Source organism: Calypte anna, chromosome 8 (assembly GCF_003957555.1).
Source record: "Calypte anna isolate BGI_N300 chromosome 8, bCalAnn1_v1.p, whole genome shotgun sequence".
NCBI classification, from domain to species: Eukaryota; Metazoa; Chordata; class Aves; order Apodiformes; family Trochilidae; genus Calypte; species Calypte anna.
The window spans coordinates 30,834,688-30,858,239 of NC_044254.1; the positions used below are offsets into that span (position 1 = coordinate 30,834,688).

The 23,552-nt window shown below is 44.2% G+C and overlaps 1 protein-coding gene and 1 long non-coding RNA gene across 2 annotated transcripts in view; one reads left to right on the forward strand and one right to left on the reverse strand.

Moving 5' to 3' along the window:
* LOC103534742 (serine/threonine-protein kinase TNNI3K) overlaps positions 1-22,431 on the forward strand; it is a 44,905-nt gene extending 22,474 nt beyond the window's left edge. The window contains exons 16-25 of the mRNA XM_008500732.2: positions 49-243; positions 613-717; positions 10,612-10,664; positions 11,947-11,999; positions 12,726-12,858; positions 15,037-15,146; positions 16,860-16,919; positions 18,410-18,579; positions 21,199-21,278; positions 22,335-22,431. Coding sequence (XP_008498954.1) covers positions 49-243; positions 613-717; positions 10,612-10,664; positions 11,947-11,999; positions 12,726-12,858; positions 15,037-15,146; positions 16,860-16,919; positions 18,410-18,579; positions 21,199-21,278; positions 22,335-22,405 — 1,030 coding nt within the window. The 3' untranslated portion in view covers positions 22,406-22,431. The remainder of the gene's footprint in view (positions 1-48; positions 244-612; positions 718-10,611; positions 10,665-11,946; positions 12,000-12,725; positions 12,859-15,036; positions 15,147-16,859; positions 16,920-18,409; positions 18,580-21,198; positions 21,279-22,334) is intronic.
* LOC115598672 lies at positions 22,265-23,020 on the reverse strand. The gene is made up of 2 exons (XR_003987820.1): positions 22,768-23,020; positions 22,265-22,623 (listed from the first exon to the last, which is right to left on the reverse strand). It is a non-coding gene; the product is annotated as an uncharacterized LOC115598672 (long non-coding RNA).
* Positions 23,021-23,552: the final 532 nt, after the last annotated feature.

The window sequence follows — 23,552 nt, forward strand, 5'->3', positions numbered from 1 at the left end:
TTATTATGTTTTTGCCTTACTGCTGTTTTCTCTCATGTGCATTCTAAGCTATCGAGCCAATACTTACTGCTCCAAGTCTGATGTAGACATGTTCTGCCGGGAAGTTTCCATCCTCTGCCGCCTCAACCACCCCTGTGTCATCCAGTTTGTGGGGGCTTGCCTGGACGACCCCAGCCAGTTTGCCATAGTCACTCAGTACATTTCAGGGGGATCACTCTTCTCCCTGCTCCATGAGCAGAAGAGGTATTCCCCTCGTTCTCTGCTTGGGCTTCTGGGACAGAATTTGAAAGACTAGTAAATCTACGCAAGTGTAAATGTCATTCGTTTTGGTACAAAAGAGCAGAGAAGAGAATGCAGTAGGAGAAATTTGGCTTTGATTACAATTATTTGGAGTGAAGGGAAATTAATTAAGTAATCACAAAATTGCTACTTAGTCATTAGTTTACATTATATTAGACTCAACATTAACGCAACATAGAGTATATAATATTATTTTGTATTTAAGCATTAAAACTTCCATGATGTACAGATAATAATTATTTACAGATCTATTTTTTTCCATTTCATTAACTTTGGGTTACATTACTCTTTTTTTTTTTCCCCAAAATACAGAACTCTTGATCTGCAGTCTAAATTAATCATTGCTGTAGATGTTGCCAAAGGCATGGAGTACCTGCACAACCTCACACAGCCCATCATCCATCGTGATTTGAACAGGTAAGTCTCTTTCTTTATCCTGTTTGCAGACATTAGCCCTATGGGACAGCTTTTTCACAATTTAGGCTAGCAAGCATATTTCCCCAGTATACTCTTTGGAATCCAAAATGTTAATTCATTCATTTCAATTACTTTTGGAATGGTTTGATTTAAACTGGTCTCTATTTCTCTTGAGGTTGCCACAGAAACTCAGCATCCTGTCTCTGGCAGTGGCCCATAGAGACAAATTTGAAAGCCAGGCATGTACAAGAGAAGGTCTTGAGTTCTCTCTCTCCTCCCATGACCTTTGAGTTCAAAAGGCTATTTTCAAGAATGAGTACCTGCTCTTGAAGTCACATTTTTTAAACAAAACAATAATTCTCTTTGTGGTTACGAAAGAAGAAAATATCCTTGCAGACTGAAGACAATCATATCATAGCACATTTCTTCCAGTCTGAAAAATGCAGTCTACAAACCATTTCACTTCAAGCCATGCTTTGGGGATTTATGAGCCCTGGGTTGGTAATATTGGCACAAATTCCTCTTTATACTCCGACCACAAATTTGAGCACACTTTGCTTTATTGATCTTTCCCGTGGTCTGAGTGCATCCATCTGCTCCTCTTAACTGCTACACGCACGGAGAAATGGCTGCAGTTAAACACGGCCAATTACATCCCCAATTACTTGATTTAACTGTGCAGAGATGGTGTTTTGTACGGGGATGAGAGATGCACCATGTGTAGGAGGATGTTGCTGATGTGTTGTGTTCATCCATGCACAGAGGCTGCGTGAAGGCTGCATCCAAGTATGCTGCTGCAGCCTGCACTTGCCAGTTTGTCTGTTGGAAAACATTTTACCTGCCCTTTGTACTGCCTCAGTGCTTCCAAAAACCACTTATCAAAATTATGTTAGCCTAAGAAATCCTGAACTCACATTTCAGAGATCTCTGAAATGCTGAATTTTGACATTTCAAATTATTTCTTCCTAAGGTTTTTATTTTTTTAATTCTAATTCCAAGTTTTTAAAATAGAATTTTGCTTATCAAATAGATCTAAAAAATTAAATTGTGAGGAATCCTTGGGATTGGACAGAGCTTTTCTGCAGTAACCTTTCTAGAAAAAAAAAAAAATCTGTTTACAAAGGCAACATTCTTCCACCAGCCCCTGAGGCTTTTGGAAGTGCCTCAGAAAGCTGCTGAGGCCAGGCCCTGTTGGCAAGTGTCCAGCTTCTTAGAGCACAAGGTGGGTTCACTAGGATTTTTTGTGCAGAAAGCAACCTGTGTGTCAAGCTACAGAGCAGACAGGGTGGGAGAATTTCTTTCTGCCTCCTCCTTCTGCCCCTGTGGCTGTACCTGCCCCATCCCTGCTGCAGCTCTGGGCTGGATGCTGCAGCCCCGTGGAGCTGTGTCAGGACAGCAAAGACCCAGACATGAGGTTCAGCTTCAGGATTCATCACTCTTGGCTGTTAGAAAAATACCTCTGCACTGAAGGGATTTAAATAATATTTTCCTCAAAAGAAAACCGAAAGCAGCATCTCACGGGAGAGCCAGAAGCAAATCATTGCCTGACAGAACTTTTGCCAGGTGATATGTGTGAGGGTCAGGGATAATTTGCTGTGAGGGCAGCACTGGGGTTCAGGGGTGGTGCAGAACTTCTGAAACTTTCCAGAAGAAGTCAGGGTTTCAGCATGAGCCCCCTCAGCCCCCAGACACAATTATGAGATGAAAATCTTTACAACAGCTGAAGAGAAAAGACCAAGAGTGAAATTCTGACCTTCAGGTGTTAAGTTTTGCCAGTGGCTTCACAGGAGCCTTAAATTTTTTACCTTAAATTTTCACAGAGCTTGTAACCCTCCTTGAGAGTTCTGAAGCCTAACGCAATGCACATAATGCACTGAATAAATCTGCAACATGGCTTCACAGAACAGAGGAGAAAAATGAATCTTTCATGTCTCTACCCTGGAAAAGGGGTTATGCTTCCATTTTGAGAATAATTGGGAGTTTTATTTTGCTTCTCAGTTCTGGACATGTATCAGCTTGTTACTGCTTACACCATGGTGAGGGATTGTAGCCACAATTATTATAGCACTTTAATAAAAAAAAAGCAACCATTTTAGTATCAATTTAATTTAAGCCATAACAGCAGAATATGGCAGGGCCAAGCCTTTGAGCAACTAACCTTCATTTGATGGCTCTAAGCATCTGTAAAAGTTTCTGAGAGATGGCTTAGTGAGAAAGATGAAAGCGAGGATGGAAGCCTGGTGGTAATGGGGATGGTGTCTGCAACTCCTCTTTGTTATAAAATCCCTTATGAAATCTTAAAATAGCAGTTGCCTTTCATTAAACCCAGTCTGCTCAAGGTAGAAGGATCTTTCATGGCCCTGTGCCCCGGGAGAGGGACACTGAAGACACTTCTCTCTTGCCCTGGGAGGGAGCAGCCCCAGCAGCTACTGGCCTGCACAGCTCCCAGCTCCTGTGAAACCTGGGATGATTACACACTTCTGATCCCTTCTGCAGCCTTTTTCCTTCCACGATTTCATAAAGCAAATGATGCTTGGTCTCACCGTCTCCAGCAGTGTGTGGCCCTAGCAGCACACAATTAATTTCTGGTTCTGCTGAACTCATTATTAACCTTCTGTCAGCTCAGCTTGGATTTAGCTTGTTGTATTTCTCAAAACAGAGGTGGAAGAGTTCCCTTTCCCATCCATGGTTTCCAAGTGCCCCTGAGGCAACAATAGCATTTGTGAGGTACACCTTCCAAGCTGCATTTCTGTAGGTTTTATTTTTTGCTTTGAAAAAGCAAAATCAGCCACTGCAGTGGTCCCTGGGGGCAGCAGGGTGAAACAGCCCTGCCAGAGCTCTCAGATGGCCCCAGTGCTCAGCTCAGACCTGGTTTGTCACAGCTCACAGACTGCTCTGTGCTGCCCAGGGAGGGGCACAGGGGATGCTCGAGGCTTCTCAGCCTCTCCACAGCTGCCAGCCCAGGTCTTGATGATGCAAATCATCAAATTGGGTTTATTCAAGGTCTACACAATCCTTGTGTAGGGCTGGAGCTGAAGCCAGGGCTCAATACATTTTACTTGCATTGAGAAATGGTGGTAATTTTTGTTGCTGCTGACAGAAGTAAAATCTGAACAGAGATCACAGAAAAGTCTGTAGTTTTGGGTCATTTGGGTGCCTACATCCACCCCAGGGTACAGGCTTCAAGAGTCTCTCTAGTTTAGCCTTCTGTTTGATCAATATTTTCATTTGATATCTGGTGAAGGTCTCAGAACAATTCCATGTCATACTCAAATCAGCACATAGAGGAGGTAAAATCAGATTAAATATAAACTAAATGAGTCATGGTTGCATGGTTGGGTGTGAACCCACTACACTTTTATGATTACATTTATCATTCCAAGGTTTGGATTTAGGTGAAGCTAGAAATCTGGAAGACAGCAATTTGTCCTGGTTGGGAGAGCTTAAAAGCTATTATCTGGTGAAGTTTTTGTTCCTTACTTGGCTGTTCTTGGTTGTAAACACAGCTTTAACAAGAACAAGTTAGGCTTTTTTGTTGAGGCCATCAATATTGCTTTCATTTCCACTCCATCACATAAGCCATGCCAACTTTTTCATTTCTTTTTTTAGATATACTCTTCACTCTCTTGAATTTATTTGGATCAGTCAACATTTTGATAAATACGATGCAAGCATTGTTGTGTCCACATTCATACCCTTTTATATAGTAATTTGCTCAGCTCTTCAAAAGTCATGTGCTGTGGAGGCATAGCAACTGGTGTATGAAAACTTTAATCTTCAGAGGTACTGGAAGCTTCTGACCTAGCTAAAGCATTTTGTGGTTTGGTGGGGTTTTTTTCCTCCACATTCCCAGTTTGTTTTGAAAATCTGGTTTTGTTGCTGATTTCTAAAAGCCTTGTTCCTTATCTGTTGCCTGCAAATGGTTGGTTTTGCTACCTCTTGTGTGATCTTGGCTGAAAATGAAAACAATTGCAATAGCTTCCTTGAGCTGGTAAATCAGTTTTCAAGAGCCCATATGCACTTTTTCCTGCTAAATGACATCTTGCAAACTGGCATGGTTGTGGTCTGTGTTCTCATACTGCATATTGCATGCAGTACATGTCTTTCATTATCAAACAGTTAATTAGCAAGTATTTAGTCTTTGTCCCTGTGCTTTTTATAGAGCTGTCCAACTTTTATGGAGCTGTAAATGTGGCAATAGATCACTTCTCCAGTTATTTCTAAAGGCTTCCTCTCTCTTCAAGTTTCTGTACCAGATACAGAATCTCCTTTTTCTCTGGCAAGTGTGAAAGTGATTGAACCTTGTCTTGCTGGCTCCCCAGGTACCCAGCTAGACCTGGCTGGGTGCAGAAGTGGGGAGATGTTACTCCAGCTCTTTCCATATTTTCTGGTTCCTGGCATCTCTGGCAGGTGCCTTGTTCCCTGCACATGTTCATGGTTGCATCACAGTGGTTTGAAAAACAAAGTATTTGTTTTTCACTCAGGATTTTCCTCTTCTTCTAGAAAAACTGATGCTCAACCACACTATTGCTGAGCTGCCTGGAAAAGTACAGCTGATTCCTCAGGTGTGATCCTACTAGGATGAAATCTGAGGGCAGTGGCAGGAGGGATCTCCTCCTGTACCCAGGCAGCCTGGCAGCAAATCTGTGCTGGAGCAGCACCTCTGCTCTTCCTCCCTTAGCCCACTGCATTTACAGATATCTTAACTCCTCCTAGGCATGCAGATCCTTCCCTGCTGGCTAGAGCATCATATGTACCTCCTAAATAATCCTAATTTGTGCTGCATCCTGCTGCATCCCTGCCTCTGTGCTGCTGACTGCACGGAATCTTGACATACTTGAGTTGGTCTTTCCAGATTGGGATAAATGTAATATTTTGCTTAGGACACGCACATCAAGTTCCTTTTTCCTTGCCCGCTGGCTATGTTTCTTCCTGATCAAACACAGAAACAAAGGAAAATAATCAGATCTTCCGTTTTGTTAATTCCTTGTATCTCTTCTTCAGAAGTTTGCCTTCCATTTTGCATTTTACGTGCTAACTGTGAAGTCTCTCCCAGGAAACAGAGACCCATAAAGCTTTTTCAAAGTCTGAAAGAAAAGCTTACATCTCCAGGCATCCCCCTAGCATAATAATGAATTCTGATCTGTTGTTACTGTTCTGTCACAACAAATGGATTTTATTGAGCCCTTTTAGGGAGCCCAGAAATAAATGTCAGCTCTCGTGTACTTGCTGGGCTGTAAGCATCCTCCCTGAGCAGAGGCTGAGTGGTAGCTGAGAGGCACTGCCTGTTCAACACCCCCAGCCTGGTGGGCTCCAGCCTCAGCTGGAGGAGATGAGCTCAGGATGCCTCTGAGACCTCCCTTGCACCCACCCAACCACCCCTTCAGACACTGCCTTCCAGCTGTGCTCACAGCCTGGTGTTCACCTGGAGTAAGTAAAGTCAGGAAAGCAGAAAGAGATAAAGAGGAATGATCCCAACCTCTGCAGGCACACCCAGGAGATGCAGTTGTATTTCTGCAAAGAGAAGAGAGAGCAGGAATCCTGGTTAGTCAGGATGTGTTGTGTGATACTGTTAAATCTGTATCTCTACACCTGAACAGTTAGCAGAGGTGCTGAAGCCTCAGTTTGCAGGGACCTGGTTGTTACTCCTGTCCATGAGCCCAAGGATGAGCACAGGATGCTGATGGCTTTGGGCTCTGCCACACATGGTCTGGAAATGCCTGATCCAGAAATGCTGCTCAGGGTTCAGGAGCACAGAAACATTTTAAGCTGTTTGGAAAGCCAGGGTCTTTAACATGAAGACTGTTCTGCTTGCATGTATATGCTTTTGCAGGAAAAAAAGCATGCCAGTATTACAAGGAAAGTAATTTGGACACTAATGAAATTGATAAGTACTATGGCTTATATCAGAAGTTTGTGTAGAGTAACATCCCCTGGAATCAATGTCCATTGCAGGATACAACCACTTACAGTTCCACACTGGTCTTGCAATGATCCACTTCAAGGCTGAGAATAAAGGATCTCAGAAGCTGTAAATAGAGCAAAGTGAATCAGATCACCTTTAGTCTAACTAGTAGCTATCCCTACTTGAAAACTATTACCCTTATTTTTTTACAATTTACAGACCCCAAACTATGGGTTTCCAAACCTTTATATCATACAATTTGGCTTCTTTTCTAAAAAACCTTCAATTGAGAGTGTCATGTTGAGCAAGATGTGAACCTGAAATAATTCTGAATACTGGAAAACAAACTTAGATTCAAAATAGTCTGTTTCTGCTCAGCCAGGAATGAAAGCACACCATTTTTCTCATGTGGGGGGTATTTTTCAAACACCATGTTTAGTCTCTTGTTCATCCCACTCTGCAGATAATAAAACCAAAAATAGCCATTTTAGTCATCGCTCAGCATAGGGCTGTGGGACCTTCTGTGAATCAACAAACATAGAGTAGGAGCTCACCCTGATTCCAACTTGAATAGAGAATAAATCCACTGCAAAAGTGGTAGCTGTTTTTTTTGCTACCCTGGCTTGAAAAGAGTCTTTCTACAGCCAGTGCTGAGCGTGAGGAGCTGAAACATGTTTGGATATGGGGAGGGAACACTCCAGTTCTGGTAACAGCATGCTGTCAAATTTGTCAGCATTGTAGTAAAATGACACATCACTTGTATGCTCAATATCATTTGAAGAAGAAGAAGAGCAGGAAGAAGTGCCTTTGAAAGGCATTTATGGATCTGCAGAAGCAAAAGCCCATATGTGTATAAATATGGATATAGCTGTTTACTCAATGCTTGGGGAATTAATGAATTCCCTTAGCAAATCCCTCTGTAGTGTGTTGCATAAAGAGCTGCCTGTGTGCTGCCAGATTAAAGAGAAACCACTGGAAAGCAGCAGTTAACAAATTCATAAAGCTGTTAAGTTGGGAGGGACCTCCAAGATCATCTAGTCCAAAACCTTCCCCAAAGTTGGACTGACTTCAAAATGAAATGCCTGTATGAAATCCTGTAATAGTTTACAAAGCTGCCTCCAAACCTTATCTCTGGCAGAATATTTCATTTCATGTGGCAAAGCCTACCCATAGATTAGACCGAGCCCCTTGCAAACCACGGAAAAGAAGGCATTTTGGACTAGATTCAGTTTTGCTCATTTTGATTGACAGAACTCCAATTCTTTTCTTCTCTATCCCTCTGTGAAGAGGCACTGCAGAGGAGGAAGGACTGCTGCCAACAGCTTTAATTTCAAGTTTTACAGTCCAGTCAAAAGCCATGAAATGGAGTCTGTATTAGGACAAAGATGGATTTTCAAGATGAAAGTTCAGCAGATTCACTAAGCTGTATTTGCAGTGTCAGTGCTCATAAAAACCAGCAGTGACTCCTAAATGACCAGGGAAAGTGTCTGCCTTTGAGAGGTGTAACCAAGAATCCCAGAGAGACCGATTTATGACAGTGAGACTGCAAGACAGTGAGAGGAGAAAACAGATCTCTGCTCTTCTTTTATTTTAATTTTTAATTTTTTTCTTTTATTCCTTTATTGGCCAATTAAGGAACGGGCACATATGAATAAGATTTGAAAAAAGTATACCTGATAAAGCCTATTGCTCCCAAGTGGTTTAGTTCTGCAACACAGAAAAGTATCCTAATTTGTAGTGCTAAATAAGGTAACAGAATTACCTTATTCTGTAGGAATAAGGAAGCAGCTCCAACATTTCCCATGCTTTGTAACTCTTGGCTCTTTTTCTTTCACATTTGACAAGGTAAGTATAATTTGAATTATCTCTCCAGAATGAACATGTGCATTTAAGCTAAAACAAGTGTTATCAAAGGGCAAAATTGATCCGTAACACAGAGACCCAGAGTAAAAGAAAATTCAGAGTGCAAGATGCTTGCAAGTTGTGCGCTGCATCCCCCTCTAGTGACCGCACAAACCTTGGCAGGGCTGGCAGGAAACTTCACGTCTCAGCTATTTTCTACCCGACAAGTTGCGGTTTGGGGTTTTTTTTCAGCCATGCACCATGTTCATGGAAATTCTCCCTCTCCAACAATTAGTTAGACGTTCACTTTGAGGCTGGATAAATTTCATTTATCAATTGCTACTTACTTAAGAAGTGAAATCTCATTTCTATTTTGTTTACTTTGGGTTTATATTGTTGATGAAAGTGTAAAATGAGAACTAAGAGCTGAGGCAGCACTGGAAAGGTTGTGTTTAATCTGTTATAGACTGATGTTGCACACCTGATCTGATGGGTACCTGTTCACTCCCCTGGCAGAGACAGGACCTGACGGCTCTTTGCCTTCTCAGCTGTGTCCTTTTAGTAACTATTGAGGAATGAGATTTAGTAACTATTGAACGAGCATTTTACCACATTCTTTTAGAAGGGAAGTGCATTCCAGCTGCCCTGTGGCTCTGAATCTTTTCTGATCCAGATATTCATCGGGGAGACAGAACCAAAACCTTGCAAGTCACTTGCTTAAGTTTTACCATTTTCTCTTATTTGAAGCTATCGAGGTGCAAATGTGTAAAAAACACCTTTAGTTCTTATCTAATCTGGATGTTTTCACAGTTCTGGGTTAGAAATACTCTATTTTGGTTTGGTGTGGTTTGCAGCTCTCCTGCCCACCTTTTCACAAGACAACACTTCCATAAAATGCATAAGAAATATTAGTAACCTTGTGTAGAAACCTTTTCATGGTTGTTTTGTTCATACATGGAAGCTCATGTTTTTAAATCCTCTGAGTAATAGAAAGGATGCATATGTAGGGTAAGGATTCCTGCCAGACATTATCCATTATCCCTCCTGGCTTTGAGCAAATAATATGTAAATAAAGCTGAATTTTCTTCACATTACTTTCAATAAAAGGGTTTAAACCACCACACAAATCTAATAATTCACCTTGTTGGTTCTCATAGCTTTAAGACAAATCTATCAGGCTTAACTTTAAGCCTCCAAATATCTCTGCTGGCAATCTAAGGTGAAGTTCTGGTTATCCAATGCTTTGAATTCACTGAGACCTGCAGTTGCTATGGTTTCAAAGATGCCACTGAAATCAAAACAGTTTTATAGGTGCTGGTACAAGACATTATTGTTAATAAACAAATTATCTGATCTCTAGATGCCCTGACAGAGACTGGCCCATACATGTCCTGACCAAACCAGACCAAACCCTGCATTTATTCCCTCCTTCCTAATTCCAGACACTAGGACAAAGATGCAGACTTTATATTGAAGTAATACCTAACATGCTGAGACAAGCTACAGGATAAGAGGTGTGTCTTCTCTCCCTAAACTAAAGGAGATGCTCTAAGAAATACAGAACCTTTGTTTCATGGAAGTCACTGTTCCATTAGTCAGTGTGAACAATGAATTGAATAGGGCTCCCCATTGTCGTGTTGGGGGTTTTTCCCAGCTTAATGGATTCCTTATGGCTTCTAGAGATCCATTCTGTAGGGACTCTTCAGATCTATTCCTTCCTAAATGAATTAGTAATTACCACTATGAATTTACATTTATGCAAGGCTTAAAAGAATCAGTCCATGTCATTTTTTAAAGGCCACCACTGTGTTTATATTTTTCTCATCTTTTTCACTTCATCACTGTGATTACATGCACATATTGAATAAAGATGTTATACTTGATCTATACCTAATTACAGAAATTTTGTTCTAGTATTGATTAGAAACTGACATTCTCATTTATGAAGTTATTGGGTTTGCCTTCTCAGAGTTAATGCATACTTTCTAAGAATAAATATGAGATGTAGCTAGAAGTGGTTTGTCTATAGACAATAAGCAGGGGATTTGAACTCCTCAAGAGTTTAGTTATGAAACAAAAATTGCAAAATTTTTCCCCGTCTTTAAGACACTACTAAACAATTATATGTAATGTTTTTTTTTTTCCAGTCACAATATTCTCCTGTATGAGGATGGCCATGCAGTTGTTGCTGATTTTGGAGGTAAGGAGCTTTTATCATTTGACCTCAAATTCTCTAGAACAATACATGTGCTGGCTGAGAAAATGCTGAGTCTCATTTTATTATGAAACAACAGAAAAGGCTTTCAGGGATGAGAATACCCCTAATTTTTGTCTCATCTAAACTAGCAGGTACTGTGAAGTACCTCACTGTCTATCTCAGAAGGAAGCCCAGACCACGGTGAGATGGATACATCTCAGTTTTCCTAGTGGCAGTGGTAGAGGAAGCAGCTGAGTGAAGATGCCTCTGGTAGATGTGCCCTCCTGCAGGGCAAGTGCTGAGGGTCTGAGGCCACTGCTGCTCAGCAGCCCCCATGGCAGTGGGGCATGTTTCTGTACCTGTACCTAGAGAGCAGAATATAGCTGGTGATCTCAGTTACCAATTTTCACGTTTCTGTGCTCAAAATTAGGCTGTTCTTCATGTATCTGTATTTTGTTCTTTGTCTTGGTGCTTGCCAGTCAAGCCCCACAGGAATGTGTTCACAGGGGTGCAAGGGGGGAGTTCAAGGAGCTGGGTTTGATCCAGCTCCTCAGGAGCTACTTTAAGACATGGCCATTGTCTCAGGCAGGATCAGCAGAGATGTGATCAGCAGAGATGTACAAACATCAGCCTGAGCTGGGAGGAGGGTGGTAGCAGTGTGACCACATCTGGAGGGGCTCATGCTGACCAGACCTGCCATTCCCTGCCTGCTGGAGCAAGGAGATGGCACAAGGCTTGGACCACATGGGAGCAGCTGCTTGTCTGGCACATTGCTGACACTGCTGCTGCCCACCCAGATGCACACTCAAGTGTATTTTTCTGATATGTCGAAGGCATCCAAGTCCTGCTTGGGGACTTACTTATCTCTCACAACATGTAGCGCATCCCAGCTGCATGACACTCCTCCAAGATCTTGTCATTTTAGGTGGGCTGCTTTTCTGACAGTCAGTCAGTCTGACAGGCTTCTGTGGGACTGCATTTTAATGCAGGGCTCCGTGACTGCCTGCTGTAAATCCAGATACAGTTACATTAATTCACAACAAATGCCACCAGGTCACACGTTCTGGGACAGACCCTCAGCTGATGTAAACTGCTGTTGGTATCAGTGGAGCTTTGTAGATCTATGCCAGTTGGACTGTCACTACCCCAGAGTTGTTTAAAAGAACAAAAAACCAAACACACACCACAAAACCAAAAGCAACTTTTTGCCACAACTTTTGTATAATGAGGGGGGTATCAGTACTGGCTCAACAGTAAGTTTCTTTTTTTGTTCTGTGTGTTTCAGAATCTAGATTTTTGCAATCCCTGGATGAAGACAATATGACAAAACAACCTGGGGTTTGTTTCTTGTTTTGTTCCACTTATTATGTCCACTTATGACATGAGAAATATTTTAGTCAGAAACTATGTGCTGTTACACAATTTCATCTCAATGCTTCTTTGTGGTGTCATTTCTTTTTCTTTTAAGCCTCTCTAATGGCATAAATCAGTGAATATAGAATATCTGCAACAGAAAATTATGCTTTATAAGGTTCTATTTGGGTGTCTATTGCCTCAAAAATCCCTAGTGAAATTTCATGCTTTAATCCACCCTTCCCCACCCCCATGCTCTCATTGCTGGCAGTTGATTCCTGTTTATAACCTCTTTTTTTTTTCTGAAAGCAGTGCAACCCAAGGCAGAACCCATCAGTTTTGCCATCCAGCAGCTGGAGCAGTAGTTAGTTATTGTCATATGGCATGCTCAGACCTTCTGAGGTGGTCTCCAGACTTCGAGGCAGGCTGGTTTGCTTTTATTCTACTTTTATGCCTCCAGCCTGATCAGTCTGGCCTTGTGGGGCTGAGGCAGTGAGACAGCTACTGCATTGATGCTGTTACTGATGATACACAATAATCTGCTGCCTAAATTATCCCAGATTTTTCCCAGCAAATTTACTGGTTATTTTATGGAGCAATGGAGGAAAGGAAATAAGAACAGAAAGGAAAGCAATCACACAAATAAAGGACAAGATGCATATATGAGGAATTAACCACTGTGAATGTCTCTGTGTGTTCCCTGCTGCACAGAACCTGCGCTGGATGGCCCCAGAGGTGTTCACACAGTGTACAAGGTACACCATAAAAGCAGATGTTTTCAGTTATGCTTTGTGCCTCTGGGAGCTGCTAACAGGGGAAATTCCATTTGCTCACCTGAAGCCAGGTAAGATGCTCATTGGATTAATATTTAAGTTTCTCTGAACTAGAGAAGTAGCTACACTGTGTAATATTAACCACCATTGTACTGATGTTTCTTATGAAGTGCAAAGATTACCCACCCAGTGAAAAGCAGAGAGGTATCCCACTATAATCACATACATGACATAAAATTCATTATCCAGTTCAAGGATAATGGATGGGTGACTCTAGTGGCAGCCTTCTATCTCACATTGGTGCTGGGATTGTAAAGCCATCTCTTGAACATCTCCTGGAATGTATTCTCCTGCAGCTGCAGAAAGGGCCTGCAAACGGCTGTGGGGTGGCAGCAGCAAATCAGCATTTCCAGGGCTACACTTTGCATACCCTAAAATTTTGGGACTGTTGAAAGCTGTGGGTGCCTCCTCATGGGTAATGAGAGGGTTTGGACCCCCCCTGCATTGACCCCAGCTGATGTAGTAGGAGGTGGATCTGGCCCAAAATCTCTTCCACATTTTCTGAGGTTTGGAGAAATCATGGCCTTTGGCAATGTTTTGACCTTGAAAAAGGCAAATTTATTTTAATTTGTACAGATGCTTATACCTAAGCAGACTGTAAATATCAGTAGCTGTACACTCCTTTGGTGCTCGTACCTCTATGAGTGTCTGTAGAGCTGTATGTCTAATTCTGTGGTTTTTAGGTGCCAATATCCTCTTCCTTATTAGGTCAATTGCTATATAAAGTACTCAAATACTATATTAAATCTGATATACTTTTCCCATTAGGGCATTGTTCTTGTATTTTCATGTATCATTTTTGATACATGCAAAGTTTTACTTTTTAATTCCTTCCTTGGTCTACTTTTTTGTTTCTGTTGGGGGAATCATTAAATAAAGAATTGCTTTTCTGCTATTATGAGATTATACCTTGATTAAACTCCTTTGGATGCCTTTATGATGTTCAGAAGCTCAGCCTCTCACATGGAAAGATTATGGAAGTATACAGAGGCACACGGTGTGTTCCTCCTTTTCTTTTTCTAATCCTGACCCCATTAAACAGATGGAATAAATCCTATTAACTTTGGTAAGACAAGATTTTGCCAACAGGTCATATATGTCTTACATTACTTTGGCAGGGAAAAAAGGACCATTTTTATTGCAATCTAAATCCGATTTGCATTTGCCCTTTTTTCATAGTGTCTCCTAGGCAAAAGGCAAATCCAAGAGGTCTCCAAAACCTTGCTAGGGCAGAGGCAAAATTAGGCAAGCTGTTTGCCCTCCTGTCTTCATATAGATACAAAATCACAGGTTTTGTCTGATATCAACATTCTGAAACACCATTATACAGAAAAAAGCTGCAATGAGTACAGACAATGGCTGAAATTAATCTGATCTTCTGATGAATACTGTGATGAGAATGGGATCTGATTAAAAAGAAGTTAGACCATTCTTGTTACAGTCTCATGGTTGCAATCTTACAGGTCCCTGCATATCTGCTATACTCTGATCACATAAATTTGAACTGCCAGGCAAACAAAGGATTTACTTAATTTTTTATATGAGCTCACAATACATTTGTTTTGACTTGAAAAATGTTAGCTCAAAAGAAACAGGAGGGATTAACCAGGATTCACTGAATGTGTAAACTCAGGAAATCATTTTGGCAATTTTGTCTTAGTCAGTAGCAGCTTGCACTTGGAAAATTTACATTTACTAGATTTGTGCTGAAGAAATACTTAGAATTTATTTTAGTCTTAGACTGTAAAAGAGGCCATGGGCTGGTTTAGGACATCTGAGTCTGTTACCAACCTGTTATGCAACTGGAGTCTCTCCTCATGTCATAATGTCTTAATCTCATATGTTTTAATAATCTCATAATGTCTTAATAATGAAGCATTTAAAAAAAACAATAATGTAAAAAAATAATAATCTTCAACATTAACAGGTTTTTTTCCCCAAAGGCCTTTTCTCTTTTAAGGTTCATCCTGAATCAGAGTGCTTAGCCTTACCAGCAGCCTGTGTCCATTCAGGGTGATGGACTGCTCAGCCACCAGCAGCACGCACTGGAGAGGAAGCCTCTCTCTAAGATGCAAGTGTTTGCCCACAGGCTGGGTGTCTGAGCATTCCCATCCCTGCTGGGGGTGTCTCTGCCAGCAGCAGCCAGCAGGCTGTGGGGTCGGGGTGCTCACAGTGCTGTTGTCTCGCAGCGGCGGCAGCAGCAGACATGGCTTATCACCACATCCGCCCTCCCATCGGATACTCCATCCCCAAGCCCATCTCTGCTCTCCTGATCAGGGGATGGAACGCCTGTCCCGAGGTGAGTGACAGCTTCCTGGCTCTTAGGAAGAAGTTCTTCAGGAGGAGGGTGGTGATGCTCTGGGACAGATCGCCCAGAGAAGCTGTGGCTGTCCCCTCCTTGTCCCTCTCCATAGCAGGGCTGTCGTGCCTGGATTGCCTTGTAGGGACCATCCCTCCTCCAGCTGCACCTCTAGCAGCACCACCATTCTCCTCTGCATCCATTAGGTTTATTTTCTTGCCCTACACCACGGCATGACATCTATGTTTGCAAAACTGAAGGCTATCTGTTCTGTTAGATTTCAAAGTGACTCCATCGCCTGTTGTTATCCTGGCTGTTGTTTTGGGATGCATTTGTCACTGCTTCGGGAAGCAAGGAAGCAGCAGCTACTGGTGCCAGGAGGGGTGTGAGTGGATGATGTGTGCACTTCACAGGCACGGCTCATTCTTATCAGCTGCACCACTGCTAACCCTCTCCTCTTCCAGCTGTCTTGGCTCTTTATGGCTCTTCCTATTATATCTGTTCCCCCACTCATACAGGATGGGATTTAATTTTCAGAGGCTTAAAATAGTAAACACAAGGAATTATTTTCCCCCAGAAGATGTCCTGGGAATTTTCACATGGGACTGATTAATGCTGATAAAGACAACCCTCAGAGATGTGTTACAATTAAAAGAAAGCAACAACCTCTTCTCTAGCATAGAAGGTAGCTGCAGTATGAATTTCAAGGCTGTGTGCTGCATCTGCTGTAATTACTGTCTGTCGGAGCCCAGCAATGCCTGCAGGGCAGGAGTCAGATCTAACAAGGAGCTACTGTAGTGAGGCTGCTGCTACTGCCCCTTCCCCACATGCTGCAGTTGTGCCTGGTTTTTGAGTGATTGGAGGAGTCTGATTATCCCAATTAACTCAATAGTAACAGCATGAAGGAAAATGAAACACACACATATTCCCTTCTGAGACTGTAAAATGGTGGGTACAGAAAGATTGGTTTATGTTGGCTTTTGCAGTGTCTCATTTCTGTGCTAAAGGGAACATGAACTCACTAAAGCAAGTTTGCAAAATCCCTGTCATCCTCAGACTGGCAGCTTTTAGGGCCACAGCAGGATTAATGGTGCTTGAGACCATCCACAGGGGAGGGACAGAAGTGACCTTCCCCTCTGTATCTCTGTCCCTAGATTGAAGATCAAATCCTCTAAAGCAGGGCTGATAGCCAGCACCTCTCTGGGGTGCATCCCACTGCATTTCCTGACAGATGTGTTATACACAGATCTGTGTGTCTGGATGTGAAGCTGTAGCTGTCCCCAGGGCTGCCACTCCTCCGGCACCCACACAGCACAAGAAGGATGGGTTTGTGATGGAAAAGAGGAAGCAGCCAGCTGAATGTCCTATCTACGAAGCATTTCTCACACAGGACTCTGGAGGCGTGTGCCAGCCAGGCACAGGACCCTGTGTGCCCCACGGTGCCACCTTCACATGTCTGGCTGCAGTCATTGCTGGCTCAAATCTGATTGCTACAGAAAAAAGAGAAGGATAATGCAGCTAAAGCTGTTATCCACACCCCTCCCTGCTGCCCTGCTGAATGTGCAAGTACCACCAGATTCCCGAGCAGACTGAAGGGAATGGGGGGAAGCAGCGCTCCATCCCGTGTCTGTCAGTTTAACCACAGCAGATACTCTGTGACTCTGCACAACACACCCACGGCTCTATTTAACTCTTTTTCTGTTGTGTTCACAGGGGAGGCCAGAGTTTTCAGAGGTAGTCACAAAATTAGAAGAATGCCTGTGCAATATTGAGGTAAGGAGGTTATTCCCAGCAGGGGTGTCTGTGCCTGGGCTGGGAGCACGATCAGGGAGAGCAGCAGCAGCAGTGGTGGGACACGGTGACACCTTCTTGAGCTGCCACATCCTATTGCTCACCAGCATCCCTCCATCCCAGTCAAGATCGCATGGATTAAAGGGGAGGAACTGGCCAAGGCCCTTGGTAGCAAGGTAAAAAGAGAAAACATAAGAAGGATAAATGCAGAGGCAGCTCCTGCCTTGGACTGTGGCGATGGCACAAAGGGATGTCCCCATCTAGTGCAAGATGAGTGCTCAGACAGAAAGTGAGTGTTTCAGGGCTGCAGTTCCTGAACCTGTATTTTCTCTTTGTGTGTGTGTATGGGTGTAAAAGATTAAAACAAACTAAGAAACCAAAAAAACACACAACAAAAAAACCTCACACCCAGCCAAAACAAACAAGGAAAGACAAACCTCCTTTTAAAATTAATCACTGCTTTTGAGCTGAAGGCTCAGAAAGACACCCATAATCTATTGCATCTCTCCATGCTCTGACTGCAGCTTGTTGCTCTGTGTGTAGGTGGAAGCTTTTAAGTGGGGGGGGGGGAAAAGTGAATCACTGTATCACAAGATGCTGTGTCATCTCATGGGAGACCTGGCTTCTGTGATACACAGGCAGCAGTGCATGCAGGAAGAAATCTGAGGCAGCAGCTTACACACAAAAAGAAAACTAAAGCATTGTTTAGCTGGGGAGTTGGATCCAAGCTCCACTGTGCCCAGGGCAAAGACTGTATTGAGAGGACTTTTAAGGAATAAGATTTCTAGTGAGTGAAGTGCTGCAGATGATGAGATGATGAAGGATTAATTCCCTCTGTCTCCTCTTTTTCTTCTCCTACCTCAGTAAATAATTTCTGCTCCTCTTCAGTGTCTCTGAGGCCAGAAGTGGCAAGGAACTTTTTTTGCCAGCAAGTCCAGGTCCCTGCTTCTGCTGGTATTTGTGTTGTATGGGTGGTCCATAAGTAAAACCACCTAAACTGCTGCACCAGCCCTGCTTTTACATTGGCTGCAGCCCTGCCTGGGGACACTCAGAGAGAACAGCTGAGGTCTGGCATCCCTTACCTGTGGGAAGCCTGAGGAATATCTCCCAGGCACACCATGGATGCCCACAAGCCAAATAACACGTGGCTGAACTAAAGCATCTCTCCCGAAGAGCCATCCAGCCCCAGCTGGAAAACCCCAGAAATGGGGAGGTGGCTGCAGGCAGCCCTCTGTTCTCAGCTGGCCCAGGCCAGGAGGCACTGCCTTTGTCACCCAAACTGAAAGGATCTGGTTGAGGGTGTCCTTGCTTACTCCAGGGGTTGGACTAGATGACCTTTAGAGGTCCCTTCCAACCCCAATTATTCTGAAATTCAATGAAGTGCAGTGCAAACGAGAGAGAGCTGAGAGAAGAGTTGTGAATATGCAATAGCAGTGCTTTTTTTGATTTGTCTTGTTTTGTTTTCAATCCAGCTGATGTCTCCAGCCTCCAGCAACAGCAGTGGCTCTCTGTCTCCCTCCTCATCCTCAGACTGCCTGGCTGGACGGGGGGGCCCGGGCCGCAGCCACGTCGCAGCTCTGCGCAGCCGCTTCGAGCTGGAATACGCTGTGAACACACGGGCATACGCTGCCTGGTCACAGAGGTGGGGTGGCTTGGGGGCTTGGTTTTGCTATAAGTTATATAAAACTGGTAGGAAATCAAGCCCGGCAGTGCACGGGCACCACACACTTTGAAGATGAAACAAACTGGTGCTGAGTGTCCAGCCATGGGGATGCAGAGTAGCTGTGGGTCGGTGGGTGGGTGGAGGTACCTGGGGAAGGACAGGGTTTATAGCATAACATGTTTTCCATTTGAAATAATTTTACCAAAAAAAAACCCCAAAGCATTTATTTTCTTTGAAAAAAAAAATATTCCAGTGTGCAGCCTTAGTCCTGGAAGGGGCCAAGAGCCACCCGGTGGTCTCACCCCTCCCAACAGCAATCCAAGCCCTGCAGAAAGGTGACAAATGTGTTCCTGACCCGTGTCACATGCATGGCTTGTTACCTATGCCAAAATACAACTCCTAATCTTTCTGATTAGGAGGAATAAAGCACACTTGGAAAAAAAACAGCTAAAAATCTTAGAAATGAGAAAAAATGGGAAGAAAGGTCGCAGTGAAATGCCATTGTGATTATTAGGGAGGAGAAAGTTTGTTCCTTGTTCCATTTGTATGTGTATGTCCCTTTTATGGAGTGCATAGCCTGTGTCTGACCAAGTATGTGAAAGCTATTTTCTAACATGCCCTCACCTCCCTTAGGTTCTGAATGTCAGTGGAGTTTCTTTAATGAGAGGGATCTCTGGCGGGCAGGGAGAACACCCAGTTCCCTGGCCATAAGAGCCTGTGCTGAAGATAAAACACAGGGAGAGATCAGTAGTCAGCCCAGAGAGCAGCTATGGCAGAACAGCAAAGTAACTGAAGGCGTGTCAGATGTTGTTTTTCCAGTATGGATTTTAAGTTTTGGGTTTTTTTTTTCCGCCTTGATCTCAAGTTGTAGTATGATTAAATGGTGCAGTAGATGGTATGGCAGCATCGGGAGACTGCCCTGGGTTAGGAGGGCAGCCCAAGAGGAGGGCAAGGACAGACAGACAGACACCCGACTGTCTCATCAGGTACAGAGACAGCAGCTGCAAGCACCAAGTCCCAGGGGAGAGGAAAAGGATCTCAGCCTCACAGAGCAAGTGGAGTCAGCACTGCTGGGGTTGTTCCTAGTGCAGTACATCCTAAAATTTACTTATTATTCTGTTTATGGCCACAAAAGCGTAAGGAGAGCTGGCAGTGTGGTCTAAGGCAGAGCCACGGGTGGATTCTCTGTTACTGTGCCTTGAAGTTCCCACCTGAGGCAGTCTGTCCTGCTGCCAAGGAGAGCTGGGTTTGAGAGCAAACGTAGCAATCTCTTGCCTCTAGGAGAGGACTGTGGAACTGAAATGATGCTCCTCACTCTCCAGAGCAGCAGGAGCAGAGCCAGCCCTGTCCTCCCCCTGGGGAGGGGACACCAGAAACACACCAGCACAGTAGCAAAATGAGGGGACACCAGAAACACACCAGCAAAATGAGCCTGTTCTGCCCATCTGGGAGGCTGGTGTGGGGAAGCAGAGGCCAAACCCCTGCAGGCACTGAGAACTGGTACACAAACACAGGGACCAGACCCGGACCATTCGTCTGGCAGAATGTGATACCCTGGAAATTGTGCTGCTCTTGTCTGCTGCAAGACATGGAGGTGGCTGCTGAGGTCAGGATGCAGGCAGTGTCAGATAGGCTATTTTCTGTACAGAAACGGGTGCTGCTGCCGAGTGTAGCTGATCTGCATAAAAGGAATAAGAAAGTGCCATGCCTGGATGAGTGCAGACAGGTATTTCTGTGTTCCAGTGCTGCACTGAGACTCCTTAGCCCACCAAAACAGGCTCTTCTGTCACCCAGAGGTGTATTCTTTTACCAAATGCTCTACCATTCAAACTAACAACACTCAAACCTATAAAGAGCACTCAGAAAGACTGACCCAGAGGCACAGCACTCTATGAACGTGAAAAGGTTTCCACTCTGTTAGTAGTTTTTTCAGTTCCACAGCACACTGGGATCATTAATGACATCACTTCCTAATGACAGGTGTTTCTCAGGGCTCCATTTCTGTAAGTGTGGGCATTTTCAGAGGGAAGAGGTCAGTGTCTGGTTTTCTCCCCAGCTGGGTTGCTTTTGCTGGGCTGTCTCCTGTCTCCATCACTCTGGCAGCTCTGTGTCCATGCAGCACTACAGCAAACCACTCTACTCTGTGGCAGGAGCAATTTGTCTCCATCTACCATGCATGGAGTTATGCAACCGTGGCAATGGAGTTATTTGTGTGTTTCTTGCCCTGTAACTTTGGGGTCTGTTCAGTGGATTGCTCTCCAGAAGGGCAGGATGCAGGAGGCTCATAAGGAATTGGATGCAGTAGCAGTGCATGTGTCTGTCTGACAGGAGAGCCTAACACGGTAACTCCTCACTGGAGAGAAATTTTAACATTGATTTTGTACTTCTCGACACCTTTATCATTTCCAGCAGAGCCCCCTGAAGACCTCCTGGCTCTTCCCATGGCCTGCAGATGCTGCAGTGGCTTTCTGTAGCCCTACTTCAGGCTGATGTATTGCACGTTACTGTCTTTTCCTTTCAACCCTGTCCAGTTCTCATGGTCTGGAAAGATGACTTTATCAATCTCACCTAAACTGACCCCTCCTGTCTCATTTGCAGCACTGGGCAACACCCTTCCCAGGGTCTGTCTTTGGAAGACATGAGAAGAAGCTTCCAGTACCCACAGATTGATAAAAATGGTGAGTTAATGCAGAATACTTCTCTAAGCTCCTTGGTGTGGTCAACCAGAGCAGAGCTGCAGCCTCCTTGGGTACCAGAAGGTCTCCTGAGAAAACTGATGTTCAGTGGAGGCTGCTGGTTGCTGTCAGAGCTGGTGAGGTCTCAGCCTGTGATCCCGGCAGCTGTTGGCCTCTTTCCCTGCATGTGTGCCCTGCTGGGGGGTCCTTTCTGTCTGCATGTGTGGAGCTGGGAATAAGATGTGGCATTATACCCTCAAGGCTGCTTCTGCAAAACATGGCTAAGTCCTATTTCTGGAGCATAAAATAACAGAACCTCTCCTTTTCACCATTCACCCTCCTCTCAGCCACTGTTCTGCAGTCCTACAGAGCTGCTGCTGCTGCTTGCTGTCCTGTTTCTGTCCCACCACATCACCCTGCTCATGTATCACCACACAAACACCTTTCCACCAGCATTTCCTCACCCCTGCATTTGCAATCATCTCCAGTAAACCTCTCTTGCTGAATGGCCTTTGGACTAGGCTAGCCCTGGTTATCAAGTGGATTGTTCATGTTAGTAGAGTCCCTGTGACACTGGGCAGGGAAAAGTGGTTTCTTTGGCACTGTTGGAGCAGCTTACTGAAAATACAATACTGCCAAGAGCAGTTGCTTTCTGTTTTGTAGTGTCAAGAATTAAAATATTTTAAAAACACATCACGATACTTGAGTCCTCTAAAGCTGTAGCTAAAAGAGCAAAAAGTACCTTTTTAAATATCAAACCTGCACTGTGTTACTAAAACAATAAGATCTGTGTTTTTCTGTCAGTAACCAAAGCTTCTTTGTGCATGATTATTGTGAGAACGTGGCAGGAAGGACAAGGTTCTGTTTGCATCCTATTTAAATTTTTCCGGAGGAGATAATATTGAGTGGAGTTTTGCAGGCAGCAGAAGAAAAAAAGGTATCAGCATGATCTGAGGCCTATCCACCTCAAAATTATATGCACATCACTCTGTTGGCATTATTAATTATTTGCACATTATTCTGCTGAGACACAGGTGAACTTCTCTCTGTGCCTTGCAGGCTACGTCTCGGATCCCCTGAGCACCATGAGGTTCCACCCCTGCAGTGGCAGCTCCGAGGAGAGCAGCTGAGAGCCCCGAAACCCCCACAGCCACGATTCCCACCCCACGCCCAGCTCCAGGCCCTGCTTCTGCCTGAGGATCTCTGACCCCCACAGCTGTGTTTGGGGGTGGTGAATGTCCTTGCTCTGCCTCCTGCTCGAGCAGCTCTCTCTGCTGACCTGCTCCAGGACGGGGGTGCATCTGTTCCTTAGCAATGGGAATGTCCACCAGGAGTGCTGCACTCTCATCTGCAGCAATAATAATTTTAAAATATTAAAGTAATAAATAAATAAATGCATCAGTTGCGGTTTCAGAGTTCCAAGGCACAAAAGCATTGGGGCTGTCAGTCCTCCCAGGTGCCCAGTGAAGAAGAGGAGCAGCCTCTCACTCACCCCCACCATCCAGACCTCCATGGGGGAAAAACTCTTCCTGCCCCAGCTTCTGAACCAGCTCTGGCTGCTTTTTTGTGTTCCTTGCAGTCCTGGACACATCCTATGTCTTGTTTTCATCCTCAAGGGCTCACGCAGCTCCCCAGCATAGCAGCCCCACTGCTGCAGCCCTTCAGAGCCCTGATCCCTGGATGCTTTCCTGCTCGCAGAGAATAAAGACACACTTGGGTGGCCATCTCAATGCTGCTCTTCCAGAGGGCTGTGTTTTATTTCCCACTCTCTTGGCTAGGTTTGTTCTCATCTTATTTCTTTTCCCCCAAACACCCACCAACCACAGACACCCAGCAGCCTCCACCCACTGCCACCACCCACCTTGAGTGCACAGCCCTGAAACAGCACAAAGAGGGGAGATTGCACTTAACATTTTGTTCCACTTCGTTAAACATTCAGTGGGGGAGAAAGGGCAGTGAGAGTGTAGGTCCAGGGCTGAGCTCCTTCCTCTTGGGTTTGGTTCATGCTGCAGGAATGGAAACTAAGCTGGACCAGAGGAAACAGAGGAAGGGAAAATACCTTCCTTTGCAGCAACACCTCTGTGTCCCCACTGACACCTGAGCTGCCTGGTATGATCTGAGAGCACAGGCCTGGAAAGTATCGAAGTGCACGTGTGGAAACAGCAGGGAAAAAAAATAAATGAGGAAGCTTTTGAAGGCAAAACTTGCAAGCTCTTTACAAGGCCAACTGCTTGCAAATAATTTTTACTGGTAATTAAAATTACTGCCTCCTTGAAG